A 21,894-nucleotide genomic window follows, 5' to 3' on the forward strand; every position below is an offset into this window, starting at 1 on the left:
CTTACACAATTAACATTCAATAATGAATAAACTCCAAGAAGCATCTTTCAAAGTCTTCCCATTTAACCAAGAGTGAGAAGAAGGATTAAGTTATATGCAAACAGTGTGTGTTCATTTTTACTTCACAGCCTAAAGGCTACATTTATTTCTACTGAAGTAAATTCATTCTTTTAGTTCCACTTGGTGCAATAGGAAATATTCACACATATTGGCTGTGTTCCTCTGTGGAATTTGAACTCGGTTGCAGACAATAAGTCAAGAGGTTTTTTAAAAATGTTTTAAGCCCTTCCAAATATGTTCAGAAAAAAAGAACTGAGCATTTCCTTCCAAATCTGGAATTTTTCTGTCTCTGAGGGGTCCTACCTTCAGACCTGCTGTCCTCGAAAATGAGTCTTAGATTGATGGATGGCCAAATAATCATAAAATATTGCTTCCTGGGCAAACTCACAAGAACAACTTTACAAGTAAGTTTCCCATTGATGAAGCTGAATGAGATATTTACTGAAATACATATACAGTAATCCTTTGGCAACCTGATCAAACCTGAAGATGCATCTGTCTTGTTTTAGTTGTTTTTTAAATAGCATTAATCACAATCAAGATGACTGATATTCTAGTGGTGTCTAGGGCTTACTTAGAAAGCAGACCGACAACAACAAAAAATCAAGCAATTTTCTCACTTAAGATGAAAGAATCACAGAATTTCCAGGTTGGAAGAATTACTGGAAACCATCTAATAAAATACATGTTGGAGAAAAGAATCCCTAATAGAGCACATGCAATAAATGTAGCATATTCAATCTTGATTTGTGAATTCATAGTGAGGAGGAAACTAGGTAGCACGGTAGATAAAGAGCCAGGTCTGGAGTCAGGAAGACCTGGGTTCAAATCTGGCCTCAGATACTTTCTAGCTGTGTGACTCTGGGTAAGTCACCTAACCCCAACTGCTTAGCCCTTACTACTCTTCTGTCTTAGAATTCATTCAAGACAGAAGGTAAGAGTTCAGAGAGACAGAGAGAATGAGAGACAGAGAGAGAGAGAGAGAGAGAGAGAGAGAGAGAGAATAGAAATAGAGAGACAGAGACAGAGAAACTGAGAAACAGAGACAGAGAATTTGTAGTGAGGATGAGCCCACTACATCCCAAGTCAGCCATTCCCCTTTGGAAGAATTATAATTGTTAATATTTCTCAAAAAAAAAAATTTGTTTGCCTTTTTGTAACTTCCACCCATTGGTCCTGCCCTCTGAGACCAAACAAAAGATATCAACCCTCTACAAAATGACAGCCTAAGAAGTACTAAAAAACAATTATATTTCTTTTGAGCATTCTTTTCTCTCAGCCAATGATATTAGGATTTACATGCATCCCACACTGGTAACTTTTCATGCACTAACAATTATTCTTAAATAGTTTTGTGTTCATCTTTATGACTTCATTTGGGGTTCTCTTGGCAAAGATGCTGGAAGAATTTGCCCTTTTCTTCTCCAGTTCATTTTCTTTATGAGAAAACTGAGGCAAACAGGCTAAGTGACCTCCTCAGGGTCACACAAAACAAGTAGTGTAAAGTAAGTGTGAGGCTGAATTTAAACTCAGGAAAATGAGTCTTTGTGAATCTAAGCCCAATGTTCTACCTACTGTACCACCTAGCCACCCTAAACAGTTTTAAAGTGGTTAAACTAAAATACCAGTAATTATTCCTATCCTGGAAAGTAACTTTTTTACGAACAAAATTGTATTGAAATCTTTTGGTTTTAAATTGCCTGAATTTCCTCCTGTATCTGTTTCCTTCCCTCCTCCTAAAGAGCCACCCCTTATGATAAAATATATATACAAAAAATAATAATAATTAACAAAACCAATTTGCTAACAAAAAAAAATCTGAAAACAAATGTAATGTCCCTGATATGTGAGCCTCTCATCCTTATAAAGGAGTAAGGAGAGATGTGTTCTCCTAGCTAATCTTTGGGTGAGGCCATTCCTTCTTTGTTATTATGTAACATTCACTTAGGGCAGCTTCAAATCTTATCTTGGATACTCATGGGCAAGTCACTTAACTCTGTTTGCCTCAATTTCTTCACCTGTAAAGTCAGTGAGAGAAGGAAATGGCAAGTCATTCTGGGATCTTTGCCAAGAAAACCTCAAATGGGATCACAAAGAGTCAGACACAACTGAATAACAACAAAATTCACTTTTGATTGCATTATGGTGTTTGTTCTTTCTATTTATATTGTAGTAGTCATTATTTGTAATTTTCTTTGCTCCCTTTCATTCTGTATCAGTTCATGTTAAGTCTTTTCATGTTACTCTGTATTCATCATATTCCTCACTTCTTACAACACAGTAATAGTCTGTTACATTCATGGACCACATTTTGTTTTGCCACTCATTCCCCAATCAATGAACAATACTCTGTTCCTGTTTATTAGTTCAATAGTTCTCTTCCTTTCAATTTTATTAATTTCTCCTTTGACTTTTAGGATTTCAAATTTAGTCTTTAATTAGAGACTTTTAATTTGTTCTTTTTATAGTTTTTTAAGTTACATGCCCAATTCATTGATCCGTTTTTTCTCTATTTTATTGATATGAACATTCATAGATATAAATTTCCCCCTAAGTAGTACTTTGGTTATATCCCATAAATTCTTATCTGTTGTCTCATTATCATTCTCTTTATGAAATCATTGACAGTTTCTATAATTTGTTCTGTGACTTACCCCTTTTGAAGAATAAAATTGTTTATTTTCCAATTTATTTTTGTCTTTCCATAAACCCTTGATTATAATTTTCATTGTATTATGATCTGAAAAGGTTACACTTATTTCTATTTTTCTGCATTTTGTTATAAAAATTTTATACCCTAGTACATGATCAATTTTTGTATATGTACCATGTGCTACTGAAAAGGTATATTTCTTTTTATCCCCATTCAGTTTCCTTCAGATATCTATTAAATCTAATTTTTCTAAAATTTCATTCACTTAATTTACTTCTTTCTTGTTTATTTTTTAGTTGTATTTATCTAGTTCTGATAAGGGAAGGTTGAGTGAAGTTCCCCCACTGATATAGTTTTACCATCTATTTCCTCCTTAAGCTCCTTTAAAAATATGAAGGCTAGAGGGAAGCTGGGTAGCTCAGTGGATCGAGAGCCAAGCCTAGAGATGGGAGGTCCTAGGTTCAAATCTGGCCTCAGACACTTCCCAGATGTGTGACCCTGGGCAAGTCACTTGACCCCCATTGCCTAGCCCTTACCACTCTAGCCAATACACAGTATTGACTCCAAGACAGAAGGTAAGGGTTTTAAAAAAAATAATATGAAGGCTATACCATTTGGTGCTGATATCACTTCATTATGTATACTGTCTTTTATCAAGATGTAATTACCTTCCTTATCTCTTTTAATCAGATATATTTTTACTTTAGCTTTGTCTGAGATCATGATTGTTACTCCACCTTTTTTATCTTAGTTGAAGCACAATAGATTCTGCTCCATCTCCCCTAACCTTTACTCTGTTTGTGTCTATTTGCCTCAAATGTGCTTCTTGTACAACATATTGTAGGATTCTGGTTTTTAATCTACTCTGTTATCCACTTCAATTTTATGGGCAAGCTCATTCCATTTATATTCACAGTTATGATTACCGTCTGTTTTCCTCTTTTAAGCCTCCATCTTGTTTTCTTCTTTTAAGCCTACACTTTCTCCTTTTACTCTGTCCCTCCACACCAGTGTTTTGCTTTTAATCACTCCCCTCATTCCCTTCCCTTATATTACTACTCTTCATACCACACACCCCCAACTTCCCCTTTTCTTATATTGCTCCTCTCCACACCACTTTGTTTCTTATTTCCCTTCTATTTTTCTATAGAGTAAGATAGGATTCTATACTCCAATGAATCTGGCTGTTATTCCTCTCTGAGTCAATTCCAATGAGAGTAAGGGTTTAAGTATTGTCCATCACTACCCTCATTCTCCCCTTCACTGTACAAGTTGTTGCTTTTTTCCCATGCCTCTTTATGTGATATAATGTATCCCATTTTACCTCTTTCTTACTACTTCTTTCAGGGCAATCCTCTTTTTGATCCCTTGATTTTTTTTCAAATATCATCCTAATCAACTTATCAGCATACTCTGTCTTTGCATACTTCTTCTAACTGCTATAATAATGATAAAAATTTTAAGAGTTACAAATATCATCTTTCCATGTATAAATATAAACAATTCAACTTTATTGAGTCCTTAAATTTTTTTCTTCCTTATTTACCATTTTTGTTCTTCTCTTGAATTTTGTATTTGGACAACAAATTTTTTTATTTAGGTTTAGTCTTTTCTTCAGGAATGTTTGGAAGTTGTCTATTTTATTAAATGATCATTTTCCCCCTGAAAGAATATAGTCAGTTTTGATGGATAGGTGCTTCTTGGTTGTAAACCCAATTCTCTTGCCTTTTGGAATATCATATTCCAAGTCTTCCAATCCTTTAGTGTAGAAGCTGCCAGATCCTGTATAATCTTGACTGGGGCTCCACAATCTATTTGAACTTCCTTTTCCATTTGGTCCAATCTACTTTTTGTGGAACTCTTTTCTTCATGGATTTTTTAACTTTTTTCCAGTTGGTCAATTCTACTTTTCATGGAATACTTTTTTTCATTGGAATTATGTGCTTCTATTTCCACTTGACTAATTTTGCTTTTTAAGCTATTATTTTCTTTTTGCATTGCTTTCTCTTTTCCCATTTTTCTTCCACCTCTTTTATTTGATTTTTTAATTCCTTTTTGAGCTCTTCCAATTCCCACTTTGCTTTGAAGTTTTACATGTGACTACTTTGTTCTCACTGTCCCCTACTAAGTCTATGCCTTGTTCTTGTTTCCATAGAAATTTTCTATGGTTAGCTGTTTCTCTTCCTATTTTCTCATTTTCCCAGTCTTTTTTTTTTTAACTTTTACTTATATCTAAAAAGGTATAGTCTCTTAAACTTCAATTTTTCTTTGCTGCTACCCTCAGCTCTAGTTTTGGTTTCCTATAAATTTCAGTTCTTCCAAGGTAGTATGAAAACCTGTGGTTTGGCAGTTCTGAAAGCTGCTGATTCAGTCTCCTCTAGCAACTGTTGATGGCTTAGAGAACTTGAAGCACTGTAAGCTATTTTGCCTTGGAGCTAGAGGCTTCACAGGACAAGCTCTATGGACACTGGGGCCTCACTGCAGGCTTGTTCCAGGGGCCCAGGGTCTTGATGTTGGCTTGTTCCCAAGTTCAAAACCTAGAGCAGTAGGTAGGGAGAGGGAGGTTGACATTACTCCTTTGTGTGCGGTTTTACTTCCAGTTCTCCTTTCTCCCATGAATAGACCCTGTCTGCCTGCCTTTCAAGTTGTTTTCTGCAGGAAAAATACTTCACTCTGTCCCCTTATTGGTTCTGTAACTCCAGGAGTTTTGAGGTGCTATTTTTAAGGCTGATTCTCAGAGCAGCTCCAGCTTTCACTGCTGCTAAGCCACAATCTTTGTTCTACCCCTTGAAACATTCTATTCCCACAAAGTGACTCATAACTGATAGGATCCATGATTTCAGCAGTGTGAATGTTCATCATTACATCACAACCCCTATATTCCTTAATGCTAAGTCCTTTCAAGTTGCCAAGACTGAACAAATGTAGCCTCTGATCTCAGCTGGTCTGTGGATGACAGAAGCACATGAGGTCCTACCCTAGGCATGAACCAGGCAACCTCAGCTTAGTAGGACTAGCCAGGGCTGATACTCCTCTAGTACAGCTTTGAAAAATTAGGTTATGTGGGCTGCTAGGTAGTACAGAGGAAAGAGCAAGCCACTAAAATCCCATTTGCCTAGCTCTTGCCCTTCTGTTTTAGAGTTGTTCCTAAGACCAAAAGACAAGAAAACAGGAAATTTATTTCAGTGAGTATCATGATAGAGTTCTTAATTGATATAATTCTTCAAATAGGGAGAGAATAATATCCTTATCTAGATTTGATAAATGTTGTTATACATTGAACAGTCTTTTCCATTATATCTTGAAAGCACATGAAAAAATCAACCACTGATAAATATCAAAAGACAAATATCAGAGACTAATTATTCTAGGAATTTAAAATACATTAAATAGAAAATAAGGCAGGAAAAATTAATTTTAAAGACAAAATAAAAGAGCAGTTAAGTAGCATATTAGATAGAATGCCAGGCCTGGAGTCAGGAAGACCTAGGTTCAAATGTGGCCTCAGACACTTCAAGGCTGGGTGACCTTGAGTAAGTCACTTAATCCCAATTGCCTAGCCTTTGACCTTTTATCTTAGAATTGACACTTTGTATAGATTATAATTCAGGATGTGAGGGTTTAAAAAAGAAAAAAAAAACATATTGCCTCCCCAAAGGAAAAGAGATGAGCCACAATGGAATGAAACAATACTTTAGACATTATTGAAAATGTTTTTGAAAATATGATCTCAAAATAATTTGAAAATAAGAAAATAGGAGAAAACATTTTAATTACTAACTTAAGAATTTGTTTATTTAGCACTTCATTCATGGAAGTTTTTAACCTCACTTTAAGTACCATAATTTGACAGTGGATTTACATCTAAATCCATGAAATGACTTTGAAACTTAATCTTTAAAAAATGGTACATATATAGAGATGGGAGGTGCTAGGTTCAAATCTGGCCTCAGACACCTCCCAGCTGTGTGACCCTGGGCAAGTCACTTGACCCCCATTGCCTAGCCCTTGCCACTCTTCTGCCTTGGAGCCAATACATTGTATTGACTCTAAGACAGAAGGTAAGGGTTTAATTAAAAAAAAATGGTACATGTAGAAGTAGAGGACTAAGGGTATAGGAGATACAGATGCTAGTCCTAGTACTCAGTCTCTAAATATCAAATGATTCATCTTCAAAACAGAAATAATACCACTTGATTGATTTCATTACTTCACATGATTTCTGGGAGGATCTCTGACATCTACCTCTTCCTTTCCATTCCCACTACTGCTGTTATCCATATTCCCAGGCAAAAACCTCCTTCCTTCCTCCCAATCTTCTCTATACCATCTTCACCCCAATCAATCCTAAAACACCCATATATTTGTGTCCCACTCTACTTCCAAATCATTCAACAAACTACCATTGCCTACCAAATAAAATCCAGACCTTTTATTCTAGAATTCAAAGCCTTCCACAGTGCAGGATTTCCTTACCAGTCCCATCTACTAACTGTTTCTCAATAGGATTGCTATCCTACCACCCACCTAGACTAATCTTTGTTGTCCAAAGATGCAATATAACTCCCTGGCTCTGCACCTTTCCCCCATTCTATCCCTCTGTCTGGATTGACTTCCTATCTCCTATCTTAGTCTTTCAAAATTCCAGCAATTCTTTCAGACCCTGATTAAATACCACCTTCCACACAATGCCTTCTCTGGTTATCAGTCCTCAGTCATTCAGGTGTGTCCCACTCTTCAGGATCCCATGGACCACAGCACACCAGGCCCTTCTTTCCTTTACTATCTCTTGAAATCTATCAAAGTTTAAATTCATTATCTCCATGACACTATCAATCCATCTCATCATTTCCCATCCCCTTTTCCTTTTGTCTTCAATCTTTCTCTACATCAAAGTCCTTTCCATTGAGTCCTGTCTTATCATGGGACCAAAGTATTTAAGCTTTCACTTCAGTATTTGACCTTCCAACTAATAGTCTGAATTAATTTCTTTAATCCTGACTGATTTTACCTCCTTGCTGTCCCAGAGACTCTCAAGTCTTCTCCAGAACCACAATTTGAAAGCATCCATTCTGTGGGGCTCAGGTTTCCTTACAGTCCAGCCCTCATGGCCATACATTACAACTAGAAAAAACAAACCTTTGACTCTACAGACCTTTGTCAGCAAAATGGCACCTCTGCTTTTTAGTATACTGTACAGATTTGCCAAAGCTTTCCTTCCAAGGAACAAGTTTCTTTTAATTTCATCACTACAGTGATCTTTGAACCCAAGAATATAAAATCTGATGGTGTTTCCATTTTTTTCTCCCTCTTATTGGCCAGGAAATGATGGGTCCAGCTGCCAAGATTTGGGGGTTTTTTTCTGTTAAGCTTCAAGTCAGCTTTTAGTCTCTTTCACCTTCATCAAAAGGTTTCTTAATTTTTCTTCATTTTCTGCCTAGGAGTTGTATTGTCTGTATATCTGAGATTATTGACATTTCTCCTGGCATCCAGCCTGGCATTTCACACAATGTATTCTGACTTAAAGTTAAACAAATAGGGTGTCAACATACAGCTTTGCCTTTTCCAATCTTAAACCAATAAGCTGTTCCCTTGTGACTGTCCTGATCTGTCTCCAAGTTCCTTAAATGCGGATTTGAAGCAGGTAGAATGAGAAATCCATTTGTTCCCTTTCTCAACTTTTGGTGCAGAATCACAATCTCAGGGAAGCAGAATAAGGTCTCACTGAGTGTGGAAGAGACTAAGAGGAGGCCTCCCTGCCTCTATATTTTAGGCTTCCTCTTTCTCTTCTCATTCCACAACTGAACCATAAACTTCCCTGGAGCGGGACTCAATGACCTGAGAAGTGGTTGCAACTCCATGAGCCTATGATTGAACCCCATGATCTGTAGAGCTGCCTCTCTGTGAAAGGATTTTTTTGGGAGTTTTTTTTTGTAATATGAAAGGGTTTTAAGAACGATCAATGACCCAAATTGGCAGTTAGCCTCTGTATATAATAAGTTTATTCATCTGTAAAATAGGAGTGATGTCACCTGACTTAACCATTTCTCATTTTTTCTGGGAGGATCTTTTATTTCAGGTTATGCATGGTAAAAGGGAACAGGAACAGTGCAAATAAATTAAATCCAAAGGTAATTTTTTTAATTACAAAAAATTCTTCCCTGCTCTAATGCTTTCACCAGAAATACCAACAAATTACAAAATAAGCTAGTTTAGGTTTGGGCTCTTTTTATTCTCCAGCCCAGCCCCAGAAGGCAATTCTCAAGAACAGTAAACTGGCCAGAAGGCAGGCTGAGAGGGGGAGAAGAACCTAACTGAGAGTTGATCTCACAAGCAAGTAGGAATGGAGAAAAATCTAACCACTTCCTGTTTTCCTGGGTCAGGAAGTTCCACATTGTTTTGAATTGGCTGGGTTTGTCCTCAGTTCCACACTAAAAAAACCTCTTCACCTAGGATCCTTTTGGCTTGTCTGACTTACAGTTAAACATTCAAAAGCAGAAAACAAATCCATCTCAAAAGCAGGAGCCAAAATATCTTTGAACTATAAATACCCCTGGGATTAGCAGAGAATACTGCTGACTTCTCTCCAGCTGTGCTAGGGTACCAAAGTAAAGTGCCTAGTAGACCCCTATTTCTCCTTGAAAAAAAATTATTCAGAATAGCACTGCCTGGCATCATGATCTATACATGTGCACCATTTTAGCACAGATCATTTGGTTTAATGATTTAGGCCAAAATTTTGCAGCAGTGAAGAACATGCTGCATTATGTTCATTCAATTTATCTGGTAATCATAGAAGTGTTGATAAAGTATCACAGGACTATGTCCAAGGCTGCGTGGAAGGGTGAGATCACCTTTTTTCTTTGAGAGCCACAGAGCATGCAGTTTGCCAGATATGGCCACATTCAAATTAATATCTGAGCTGTAAAGAATTTTCTTTCTACCCCTGGCCTAGTTATAGTTTCCACATCAAGAGTAGAAAATGCATGGTAGGTTTCAAATCTGGCCTCAGACACTTCCTAGCTATGTGACCCTGAGCAAGTCACTAAATCTTCATTACCCAGCCCTTGCCATTCTTCTGCCTTGGAACCAATACTTAATGTTGATTCTAAGACAGAAGGTAAGGGTTTTTGAGGACAGGACAGGACAGGACAGGACAGGACAGGAGAGAAAAGAAAAGAAAATTCATGGTAGTCACTTCCAAGTAAATAATGAGGATTCTTTTAATGATCTCTAAAACACTGGTCAAACTAAAAAATGGCCATTTCTTACTGATACTACTCCAATTTTCAATCACCTTGAGCATTCTGGGAAGTCCAGAAAAGGGATCATGTTTCCCAATGCCAACATCAGTCCATAGCCTACCATAACCAAGAAATCAACAATATGGTGGCCATTGTGGCTGAACTGTAGAGCTGGAAGAAGTCATAGAGCTCAATTAATCCCCTGATTTAACAGATAAAGAAACAGAGATCTAATAAGGGTGTGATGTGCAAGTCCCACAGGGAGTCTCCCATTAGAATCAAACCTCCAGTCCAGGATTCAGAATCATGGACCACCCAGTGCAGCATGTCTAATACATAGAAATCTGGCCATAAAGAACACAAAAGAAATATGTAAAGAAATGTGTAGTTTTCGCTTTACCTGTGGGATGAGATGCAAATGCCAACAGCACCATGCTAAAAAAAAGACACAATAAAATGTTACATACGAATTCAGTAAGTGAAAGAAACTTTTGGAAACAACGTTTTTCTCAAAGCAAATTCTCCAAGATAATAAATTACAATTAACTGATATTATACTCTATGTCTTTGTACAATACATAATTTCAATTCTAAGATGAAAAGTAAGGTGTTTTGGGGTTTTTTTTTTAAGGATCAGTACTAAGTTTTGGTTCCAAGGCAGAAGAGTGGCAATGAGGGTTAAGTGACTTGCCCAGGGTCACGTAGCTAGGAAGTGTCTGTGGCCAGAATTGAACATAGGACCTCCCATCTCCACTCTCTATCCCCTGAGCCACCCAGCTGCCTTTCTTAGTCCCTCTTAATAGAATTCCCAACTAATTCATCATCAATATAACATGCTGAGCTAACAGCATGGGGGCCAATCTTGCTGAACTATCAAACTAGAAGAATATATAGTATATTATATATGTATATGTATATATATAATCCTACCTTCCCCAATCCCAGTGTTAGACAGCTAACATAGGCAGCCTCCAATTTGCTAAATAAGTCATGTTTTCAATTTTATTCTTTTTAAATTGTGAACTTGACCAATATTAACAAGCAAGAAAATTTCCATGTGCAAAGACCTAGACATGAAGCCATGAATCTATTCTGGACAGCTTATTTTTATTTTATTTTTCTTAAAGTTTCTGTTAAAGTTACCTGATTAGAACTTGGAAGGCACCATTTTACATAATGGCAATTAAGTAACCACAAAAATACACTTGATTACATTTCTTATTATCTTAGCCCAAGTTCTAGGTCCTGGGATCAGGGGACCAACATCTGGAGAAAATGCTCATCATTATAATTAGTTCTTTAGTTTATGCATTGTGCTCCCATCATATGTTCATTTAGAGAGGTAAAAGTGGGGCAAGGATTACTTTATAGAATGAGGAACTGAGACAATGGGCAAGTAAACTTTGATGGTAGGTTCCCAGCACCTACCACAGTGTTGCAGACATAGTAGTAGCATTAAAAAATAATATGGGTTGGGACAGCGAGGTGGTTCCAATGATAGAGAGCGAGGTTGAGAGATAGGAGGTCCTGGGCTCAAATCCAGCCTCAATTTTTTTCCTAGCTGAGTGACCCTGGGCAAGTCACTTAACCCCCATTGTCTAGCCCTGACCACTCTTCTGCCTTAGAACCAACATTCAGTATTGATTCTGAAACAGAAGGTAAAGGAATATTAATAATAATAATAACAACAATGGTTGGATTGAATTAAAGATGTGGGATGTCCTAACTAAGTTCAGACTTCTCTACCTGGGGAAGGGGAAGAAGCAGGGGGTCAAATCTGGCTAGGGATCCCAGTAGGGGCAGAGGCTGCATGAAGACATTATTTCCCCCCATCTGGACGGGGAGAGGGCGAAATTAAAGGGAGTGATATGTGGTATGGGCCAGCCCAACTTGACCTTAGAGCCACTGAGCCAGTGTGCAGGGCTGCTATTCCCACCGCAAGATATCTGGGGAAGAGAAAGTACCTACATCAGGAGAAGAAAATAAACTTTAAGAAGTGAATAGAAAATTGAAGAGCCCAAATTCAGAGGAAAGGGCCTCATGACAGAGTTGGTCCCCAACCACCACTGGAATTTTACAAGAATTAAATGTATGTTTATTCTAGTCATTGCTAGCATGAGTGTTCTTGGCAGAAACTTCTCAGAGGTCTATAATTTGAAGTTATGTACAGTAGCTGTAACCATGGAATGATAGGATTAAGTAATGTGCTAATTTGGAAAAAAGAACACATCAAAATATGGCACCCATTTCTTCACTGCTCACTAAACAACAGCCTCCATGTCTAATCCCAATAAATCTTCCTTCGGTTCTATCCAAGTCTATTTGTTATGCCCAGGAGAGAATTCCTACACTTCCTTTGGAACTTTAAAACACGACCATTTCAGAGAAACCTCCTCTGTCAAAGAAGGGGTTTGCACTGGAGGATAGTAAGCTCTAAAATTCTCTAATTTAAGCCCCTAGAAAATTGTTCTTCCACTTACACAGCTACAGTATCCTTGAAAAATCCAGACTAACTGCTAATCTGGAAATAACCTGGACATCTGAATTCCCCATAATCATGATTAATTGCCAATTAACTAAAAGTTCCCAAAAACCCAGGTCAAGGGGACAGCTAGATGATTTGGTAGATGGACAGCCAGCCCTGGAGACAGAAAGTCCTGGATTCAAATTTGACCTCAGACACTTCCTATGTAACATTAGGCAGGTTACTTAACCTCCGCTGCCTAGCCCTTACCATTCTTCTGCCTTGGTACTAATACACAGTTTTGACTCTATGATGGAAGGTAAGGATGGATTTTTAAAAAAGGAAAATAAAAGTCAAGCTTTTAAAAAAATTTATTTTGTTTTGTTTTAGGGAGGGAGACAGACTTATGATTTCATTTATTTGAGGAACTCCTTCCACCCATGTAGACATATTACATATAGTTTAAGAGAGTTGCCTAAAAGATTAAGAGACTTATCCGTAGTCATAGAGCTAAAGTCAGGATTTGAACAGAGGTCTTCCTGGCTCTAATGCCAGTCCCTCTACCCACTACCCTGTATTTCTGCCACATAACATGGCTGTAGACCCAGAGGAAAGGAAAAAGGCCAAAAGCACTCCCTTTTAATGGCTATCATCACATCTTCTCTTCCATCTTTCCCTTTACCCTGCCTTCTCTGCACCCTTCTTTATACTTTTTTATACTTTATACTATATTTCTTTAAACTATTAATTGGGAATAAATAATTCTTTATATTTTATAATTCAATATCCAATTGACCAATATCTACTTGCTTCTAGTATCCCACTTCTCTGCTCAGAATCATTCAACAGAAAAATTCAGGGAACAAATATTCACTCCAAAAATTTTTTTAAAAAAGATGGCTAGACTAAAGTTTCAGAAACTTCTCACCATTTGTCTCTCGCTAAAAAAAAAAATTGAGAGCTCAAACCAAGTTCTCTTCCTTGGCAGGCAATGCTTTGAGTTGGCAAAGCAGAAGCACAGATGACCCATAAATTCAAGCATAATGGAAATCTCTGGATGCTCATTCTTCTGCGTTTTTGATGCCAGTGAGAAGCCAAACGGTGCCCCCAGTACTGATTCACACATTTTCATCACTTGTGCCGAAAGAAAAGCCTTGGTAATGGGGTTTTGGCTAGAGCGGGCTGACCCCAGTCTCAGCCAGGAAGCTGCAAGCATCAGTCTCACAGGCAATAAATATCCGTGTGATAAAATAAAGGAATGGGTAGGACTCAGGGAGGAAAGGGCAGGAAAATTAGCTCAAGGTCGTAAAAGCTCTAAATCTTCCCTTTTCCATATCCCCCACTCCTTTGATGTTTGATTTGGCTAGAAGTTTTGCAAAAGTTTTGCCTGAAATGTCACAATGCCATGAAAGCATTTAAAAAACAAAACAAACAAAAATCCTGAGTTTTTAGACAAGACCCATGAAAAAAACATTTGCTCCTACATTCAGGCAAGGTGGACCAGATGCAAGTTTTTGATTTGGTACAATGGAAGCTCTCATCTGTGCTTATAGCAAAAGTCTGCTGTTTAAAAGGCATTTTCCAATATAAATATTTAGTTGAGGATTAAGTCTACCTCAAAATGAGAAAAACAGTTCTCTCTGAGTGCTGGAAGCAAGGCTACTCACTCCAGAAATAATGGATGACCAAATGGACAAAGGGCTCACCTCCAGCTCGACTCTCTTACTACCTTGATGTGACTATATTCAAGCCTTCTTGGATTTTCCAAAAACAAACTGACTTGGCTGCTTCTGCCACAGTTTATGATGGACGGTGTGAGATGCGACTTCCCTGCTACAAAAAGCCGCACACCTCCACCTGCTCTCCTATGAAATCATTTTAGTTTTGTCCTGCTCAATCTCATAGTGGGGAACGTTGACTCTAAAGGTAATCTGTTCAAAATGTTCCTGGAAAATGTTTTTGAAAATGATGAGTTAAAGAAAAAGATACCATTTTGAAAAGATCACAAAATTAGTCATTTTACCTGAATATGTAGTTTAGGTACTGCTGGTCGATGTCACTAGAGAATTGGAGTAGAGGAAAAAGGGGAAAAATCATGGTCAGTTGTTTTTAAAATATAAAATATTCATCATTCCCTATTAAGGCACTATTTGTTGCATGTTGTTACAAAAGAACAAGAGGGACAAGCTAGGTAGCATGGTAAATAGAGTGGTGAACCTGGAGTTGGGAGGACCTGAGTTCAAATATGACCTCAGAGGGGCAGTCAGATGGCTCAGTAGATTTGAGAGTCAGGCCTAGAGACAGGAGGTCCTGGGTTCAAATCTGGCCTCAGACACTTCCTAGTTGTGTGATCCTGGGCAAGTCACTTAATCCCCGTTGCCTAGCCCTTACCACTCTTCTACCTTGGAACCAATACACAATATTGATTCTAAAATGGAAGGTAAGGGTTTAAAAAAATACCTGACCTCACACTTCCTAGCTATGTGACCCTGGACAAGTCACTTAGCCTTAACCCTGACTGCCTAGTCCTTACTGCTCTTCTGTCTTAGAATTGATACTAAAATAGAAAATATGGGGTTTTAAAAATAAATAATTTCTTTTAAAAGAACAAACAGTAGTAGGAGTACTTTAAATGCAAACTAGTACCTGGATTTTTTTTTATCATTGTAATGAATTCCCAATAAGTAAACTCTCTTCCCCCAAAGCAGATTTCCACATGATCTGTAACTTAGAACTGCCTGGACACTGAAAGGCTGAATAAATTGACCAGTATCACTCAACCGGCATGTTTCAGATGACTAGTCAGAGGTCATCCAGACTCCAAGACTGGTTCTCTATCCATGATGTCATCATACTGCCTTTCATCTGAATTTTTCTGAAATTTTTTTTCATTCAATTTTCAAGTAGAGAAGGTGAGGAAGAGCCATGGAGATCATCTAAAATAGCAACCATTTTTTTCATGGATTCCTGGAAATGTGGCCAAAAGTGTGTGCCCCAAGTTGGGACATGCAACACTTGAGATGCAGAAGCAAATGAGAAGATGTTCATCTGGGAGTTTAATATAACCTCTTCACCTAGAAAAAGGAGAAAACCCGAAAGAAGTGTGCTTCTATAAATTAACCCAGGCCCTCAACTAATCTCCAAATTAGGTTTGACAAAAAAAAAAAAGTTACTAGTTGGGCCAGCCTTAACCTATATGTTAATGATTTCATTGTATCTAGAGAAGAGAGCCAATGACTATGTAGCTTCTTCTATCCATGTCTGTCCAGTTTGAAATGGAAAAGCCATGGGGAATACTTACTGCCTCTATGGGGTATTGGTAAGTTTAGGAACTTAGGGTGACAGCTTAGTGGCTTAGAGAAAAGTGTGGGTACTCTTGGGGGGGAGAAAAAGAAGGAGAGAGACAGAGACAGAGAGAGGGGCAGAGAGGGAGGGGAGAGAAGGGGAGAGAAGGGAGGGAGAGAGAGAGAGAGAGAGAGAGAGAGAGAGAGAGAGAGAGAGAGAGAGAGAGAGAGAGAGAGAGAGAGAGAGAGAGAGAGAGATGAGAGAGTGAGAGAGAGAGAGAGAGAGAGAGAGAGAGAGAGAGAGAGAGAGAGAGAGAGAGAGAGAGAGAGAGAGAGAGAGAGAGAGAGAGAGAGAGGTATGGATGATTAGATAGATAGATAGACAGACAGATAGACAGATGGATAGATGTTGCCCTCCCACAATCCTATGTAGTAGATTCAAATCCCCAAATTTACAGATCTCTTGCTATTGATATGAACTTCTACAGATGATTATCTGTCCTTTTCTTTAACCAAAAAATAAACAAAATAGAACAAAAAAAATGCCCAAAATGTACCTTAATGTGTTAGATTTTCGGTCCTTGTGAAGTATTTTGTAAGCCCCTGTAAATGAAATAAAACATGACATTGATATGCTATTTCTGGGAAACAAGCTAAATCCATTGTCATGGAATCCCATAATCCAAAGGCTGGAAGGGACTCTCAAGGTCAGACTCAGGTTCAAGTAAAACTGCCCTATGAGCAGACAGATGGGCACCCATCCTATTTCTGAAGGTCTTCAAGAGAGATGTCACAATCTGGGCTACTACATTCCAGCACATAAAACATCTCACAGAGAATACTAAACAGGGAAGGGTTAGTCATTCAGGAGTACAATGGCCAGCAAAAGCTATGTTTCCCTTACACATTAGCCATGGAAAACAGAAACACACAGGATCACTCAGATTCTGAATAGTGTATAACTAAGTCAGAATGGCATGTTTTCTTACAATACAATATGTCTCAAAACGTGACCTAAGCAAAAAAAAAAAATTAAACAATCTCTTTATTTAACCCAGTCTAGAATTTTCTGGTATGTAATTGAAAGTGACCTCGACACATGTTTCTGTGCATATTCCCAGGATTTGGAGGGAAGTCTTGCCAACATTCCATAAACTGGTCTGGGGAAGTAAATCTTAAGTCACAATATCTTAATTAAAGTTTTCCATGAATGGCAGGAAGAGGTTGTCGGGACTGATATAATTGAGGGAAAATTCCAAAGAATCTAAATCAATTCAGAAAACTACCACACTTTTGACCCAATCCCACTCTACTCTGAGGCCTGAAGAAGTCCACTCCTCCTCTTGTCCAAAGCTTCTCCAACAAGTAGATATGTTCTAGTGTTTGATAGAATGAAGCATGGGCAGGACCCGAGGCTTTCCTCAAAACCATTCCTTCCTTCTTTCCTCCTCTCTCCCAAATCTTAATATCCTCCCATGATCAAAACCTCCATTATTTTTTCCTGGTATGCTTTTTAAACTTACCTACACAGAACAAGTGAATGGCAGCCCAGAAATATCCAATTGTATCCAACTGCAACAAAGGGCAAATAAGTGAATTATTTCAGACAGAAACAGACATACACCATGTACCAGGGCCACAAGACAGGCAAAGTGATGACTCCAGAATCCTTGGCATGCTCTAGAGGCAAGGGTGGCCAGGGCAGATGAGCCGAACTCTTGGGGTGGGCTGTCAGTGATGGAAGTCTTTCAGGACCATACTTCAAACCACAACTTCAAAGTTAAATGTTTCATCCTACTTGAAGGGGAAAGGGAATAAGCATTTATCTAGCACTCAGTGTTCTAGATAGGCACTGTGCTAAATCAGTTGGATGTCCTCCAACCTTGATCACACACTCATTGGGCCAATGTCCCAGAAGATCATCCAAAAAATTTTTATTTTTATATTTATATTATACATATATTTATATAAAATTACATTTTTATATTTATATTTTATATTATCTCTAAAAGTCAAACACAACTGAATGACTGAATATCAAAAATGGCTCCCCTTACCCCAATTTCCCCTTCTTTACATGAAAATATATCTGCTTTGAATGAATATGACCATATTTTGTCCTTACAATGACCTTTGAACTATATGCTATTATCCCCATTTTACAGTTAAGAGAAGTGAGGCAAACAGAAATTAAGACTTGCGCAGGCTCACACAGTAAGTAAATATCTAAGGCTGGATTTGAACTCAGGTCTTTTTTGACTCCCAGTCCCAGCACTCTATCCACTATCCCACATAGCTGCCTTTCAAATTAACTAATTAAAAAGATATTATAACTTCTCCATGAATCATAGAATCACAAAATGTGTGTTGCAAAAGGCTCCAATAGTCTTGTGGTCCAGGAATATCAAACCCAAATTGGGAGGGGGGGGGGGGGGGAGATAGGTAGGTGGTTCAGTAGATAAAAAGCCAGATCTGGAGATGGGAGGTCCTGGGTTCAAATCTGACCCCAGACACTTCCTAGATGTGTAACCCTGGGGAAGTAACTTAATCCCAGTTGCCTAATCCTTACTGCTCTTCTGCCTTGGAACCAATAACATAGTATTGATTCTAAGATGGAAGATACGAGTTTAAAAAAAATAGAAATGGGGTGATGGTCTATGCTGAACAATATGTTGCATATTGACTAGAAAACCACATATTGCCATTAACTATGTTCTACTGTATTTTTATTTATTTTAAAAACTATTTCTCAATTACATTTTAATCTGGTTCCCTGGACCACATGTTTGATACCTTTAAAACTGTCCATCTTAGAGAGAGAGACCCCAAAGCCCTAATGTATGTGCTTTCAACCTGGGAAAATCATTAAGACTTTTGGCACACTCTGTATGTGAAAAAAATAATCATCGTGACATACCCAACAAGTGCCTATACAGCCACTGTCTGAAAAACTCAAAGGACAAGGAACCATCACCTCTTTTCATGGCCTCTTTTACTTTTGGAAAGTTCTAAATTGTTGTGAAACTTGTTTTGACATCAAATCTAAACTGGTCTCTTGTTTCTGGTTCTGCCCTCAGGATCCAAACAGAAATCTTTCCACTTCCACTAGGTATGACCAAGCTGTAAAGACTTGTTTTGGAAAGAGTATGGTCCTAGCAATAGATTGTATCTGCTGCCTAAGGACCAATCTAACAAAACATGGTCCTGATAATATACATCAACTGAGAACTAAATAGGCTAAAGTGATCAAATTAAATGCTGACAGGAATATGAAAAAACAGGCCTAATATTACATTGCTAGAGCAACTGTGAATTTTTTTTAGAAAACATGGATGAAATTATACATTAACAGCTGTAAAGCTGTTCAAGGTAGGCCATAAGGCCTTTACTGAGAGGTAAAAAACTGTGTTCATATGAAAAATATTCATGGAAGTTTTATTTATGAAAAAATAATTGGAAACAATATAAATGCAATGAATCAGAGAAATGACTAAATAGAATGTGATATTTGAATGCAAGGGATATTATTGAAATGACAAACATGGGAAATATAAAGGAAACAAGGTATATATATATATATATATATATATATATATATATATATATATATATATATATGAAGAGATGAAAAGAAAAGAGAATACATACCAAGAACACAACAGACACAAAAAAACAACAGACACAAAATCAAGAGAAAAAGTATCCAAGTAAAACAAATCTGAAGGGAACTCAAAAGCAGAAGATGCTTATATTAACATACATATATAATTTACCTATTTTAAACAAATTATTAATAATGTGGAATTTATAAACTTGCACATAATCTTTCTTATGCATTTGTTTATGTAAATGTTTTTGGTAGTGGTTAATAAAACTAAAATAAAATTTATATCTTTCCACATGGCAACCCTTTAAATACTTGAATATAACTATCATATAGTTCCCCCTTCCAAGTCTTCTCTTATCCAGATTAAATATCCTTAAATATAGTACCTACTATGAGTTGTATAGGTGTGGGCTAAATATAGTTGGATGACCCCAAATTTGAGTCACATATAGTTTAAGAGAGGAAATGAGGAATACTGTGGGGGAAATTGCACAGAAAGGGTTTGGAATGTTAGAGTGAGGATTGATGGACAGCAAAGGTAGTTGGAAGGGGGAAGGGAGACTTAGAGAGTGACAGTTGCTCTCAAGGGAAACTCCTTCCTAGACCTGGGGACCAAAAGGAGCTCTCCCTGCTTCTCGGGATAGATACTACCTCTATTCTTGGATTTTTCTCAACTGTTTCCTGTGAATCATGCCATCAAACAAAAGGATTTAAGGGGAGCTGCTTGAACTGTAGCACCAGTCTTTAGAGCATTAACGAGAAGAGATAGGCCCAACCAGCTCTGAAGGTCAGAATCTCTTTTCCTCTTGTTCTCTATTACTAAAGACTTTGAACTTAAGAAAGCTAGCATAGATATAGTATAGAATAGGAATAAAAGAAACCCTCCACAAGCCTGTGAGGCTGGGGCTCAGCTCAAAAGCTGAGAGACTTGAAACTCAATCTGTGCTAAAGTATAAGGCAAATCCCTATTCCTTCTACCCTGATACCTTCCCAATTCGAACTTCTTATTAAATCATTTTTTGTTAATTAAATGCAGTCAAATAATATTTGTAAGGGTGAGAGGGGCCCTGAAGGGAGAAAGGGTTTTTTAGGAGAGAAGGTTCTAGATAACCTCAAGTTATGCTAAATCTTGAGGGGCCCATCAGTGCCTCTCCCCCCTTTGACCCTGATTTAATATCTATAAGGAGAGTTTTTTTTTCTTACAATATGTCCATGAGATCATCCAGAAAAATGATTGCTATTTTATATGATCTCTAAGAGTCAAACACTTTAATGGCTAAACAACAATGACAAAAATAACAAAAAAGGCTCCCTCTGCCCACTATACATAAGATATTGCTTAACTTACTGGTTATCCCCAACCCCCTTTTTCAGGGGTACTATAAATAAAGCCTTAGGTGACAGTCTAAGTTTTTCCCTTATTTAAGATGTGGGATAATAGTTGCAGGATACAAAACTCTGAAGCTGATCTGAAAAAAAAAATGAGCATATTTCTTCCTTCTAATTTCCTCTAGTATAAAAGCCCCAAACTGAACTCTGACAAGTAGAAAATACCTAGTAATTCAGTCAGAGCAATTTATTAGTACTTATATCTTATTTCTGAAGTCCAGACTTTTCCATAAAATGGACTCAAAACTCTTCACTATTTCCTTTGTCATCCTTTAGATTCTTCCTTCTTTATCGAAGTCCTTCTTATACTGTGGAACCCAAAACTGAAAATTATACTCCATATAAAGTTTGAACAGGGCAGAGTAAAGAGGGATTATCACCTCCTTGTTTCTGGATGATTTGCCTCCAAAGACCAAGATCACATTAGCTTCTTGGGGATGCCACATCACAAGACTGACTCACACTGAACTGACAGTCCACTAAAACACTCCTCTCTTCTTCAGAACAACTGCTTACTGGTCCCAAAACTAATTGAAAATATAACTGCCTATCTCAGCAACAAAAACTTCTATTCTAAGAAGATAGTATAAATTGTATGCAGCTTAAATAATCTGTAAATGATCTAACTTAAAAGATTTCCTAAAAAATAATTTCAGATGAAATCTTGATCCCAAAATGTCTACCTTCTCAAATGGATTAAGAAAAGGAAAAGCTAAGATAAAAAAATTGTTTTTCAAAACTATATTTTGTTAGAAGGAAAATTATACTATTTAATTTTTTAAAAACTTGCTTACTAACCAGGTCTTTCCTCTCTTGTTCCTGGGAAGTTTTTTTTTTAAACCCAAGGGGAAGACTTTACATTTATTCCTATTGAATTTAGTAATATTTAATAACATATAGTGCCCAATACTATGTTAAGCACTTCATAATTATTATCTCATTTGATACCTACAACAACCCTAGAAGGTAGATGCTATTATCTCCATTTTATAAATGAAGAAAAATGAAGAAAACAGTGATTAAGTGATTTGCTCAAGATCACACAGCGAGGGGGGCAGCTGGGTAGCTCAGTAGATTGAGAGTCGGGTCTACAGATGGGAGGTCCTAGGTTCAAATCTGGCCTCAGCCACTTCCTAGCTGTGTGACTCTGGGCAAGTCACTTAACCCCCATTGCCTAGCCCTTACCACTCTTC

The 21,894-nt window shown here is 37.5% G+C and overlaps 1 protein-coding gene across 2 annotated transcripts in view; it reads right to left on the reverse strand.

Moving 5' to 3' along the window:
• TMEM241 (transmembrane protein 241) overlaps positions 1–21,894 on the reverse strand; it is a 172,636-nt gene that overhangs the window by 88,934 nt on the left and 61,808 nt on the right. Inside the window, exons 8-12 of one of the 2 annotated variants that reach the window (XM_007487621.3) lie at positions 17,229–17,277; positions 16,263–16,308; positions 14,445–14,480; positions 10,358–10,392; positions 4,204–5,250 (exon numbers count right to left, since the gene is read on the reverse strand). In XM_007487621.3, the coding sequence (XP_007487683.1) occupies positions 5,189–5,250; positions 10,358–10,392; positions 14,445–14,480; positions 16,263–16,308; positions 17,229–17,277 (228 nt within the window). In that variant the 3' untranslated portion in view covers positions 4,204–5,188. Of the gene's footprint in view, positions 1–4,203; positions 5,251–10,357; positions 10,393–14,444; positions 14,481–16,262; positions 16,309–17,228; positions 17,278–21,894 lie in introns of those variants that run through there. The other variant, XM_007487617.3, reaches the window with a different exon arrangement.

The sequence above is a fragment of the Monodelphis domestica genome, chromosome 3 (genome assembly GCF_027887165.1).
Source record: "Monodelphis domestica isolate mMonDom1 chromosome 3, mMonDom1.pri, whole genome shotgun sequence".
Classification (NCBI taxonomy): domain Eukaryota; kingdom Metazoa; phylum Chordata; class Mammalia; order Didelphimorphia; family Didelphidae; genus Monodelphis; species Monodelphis domestica.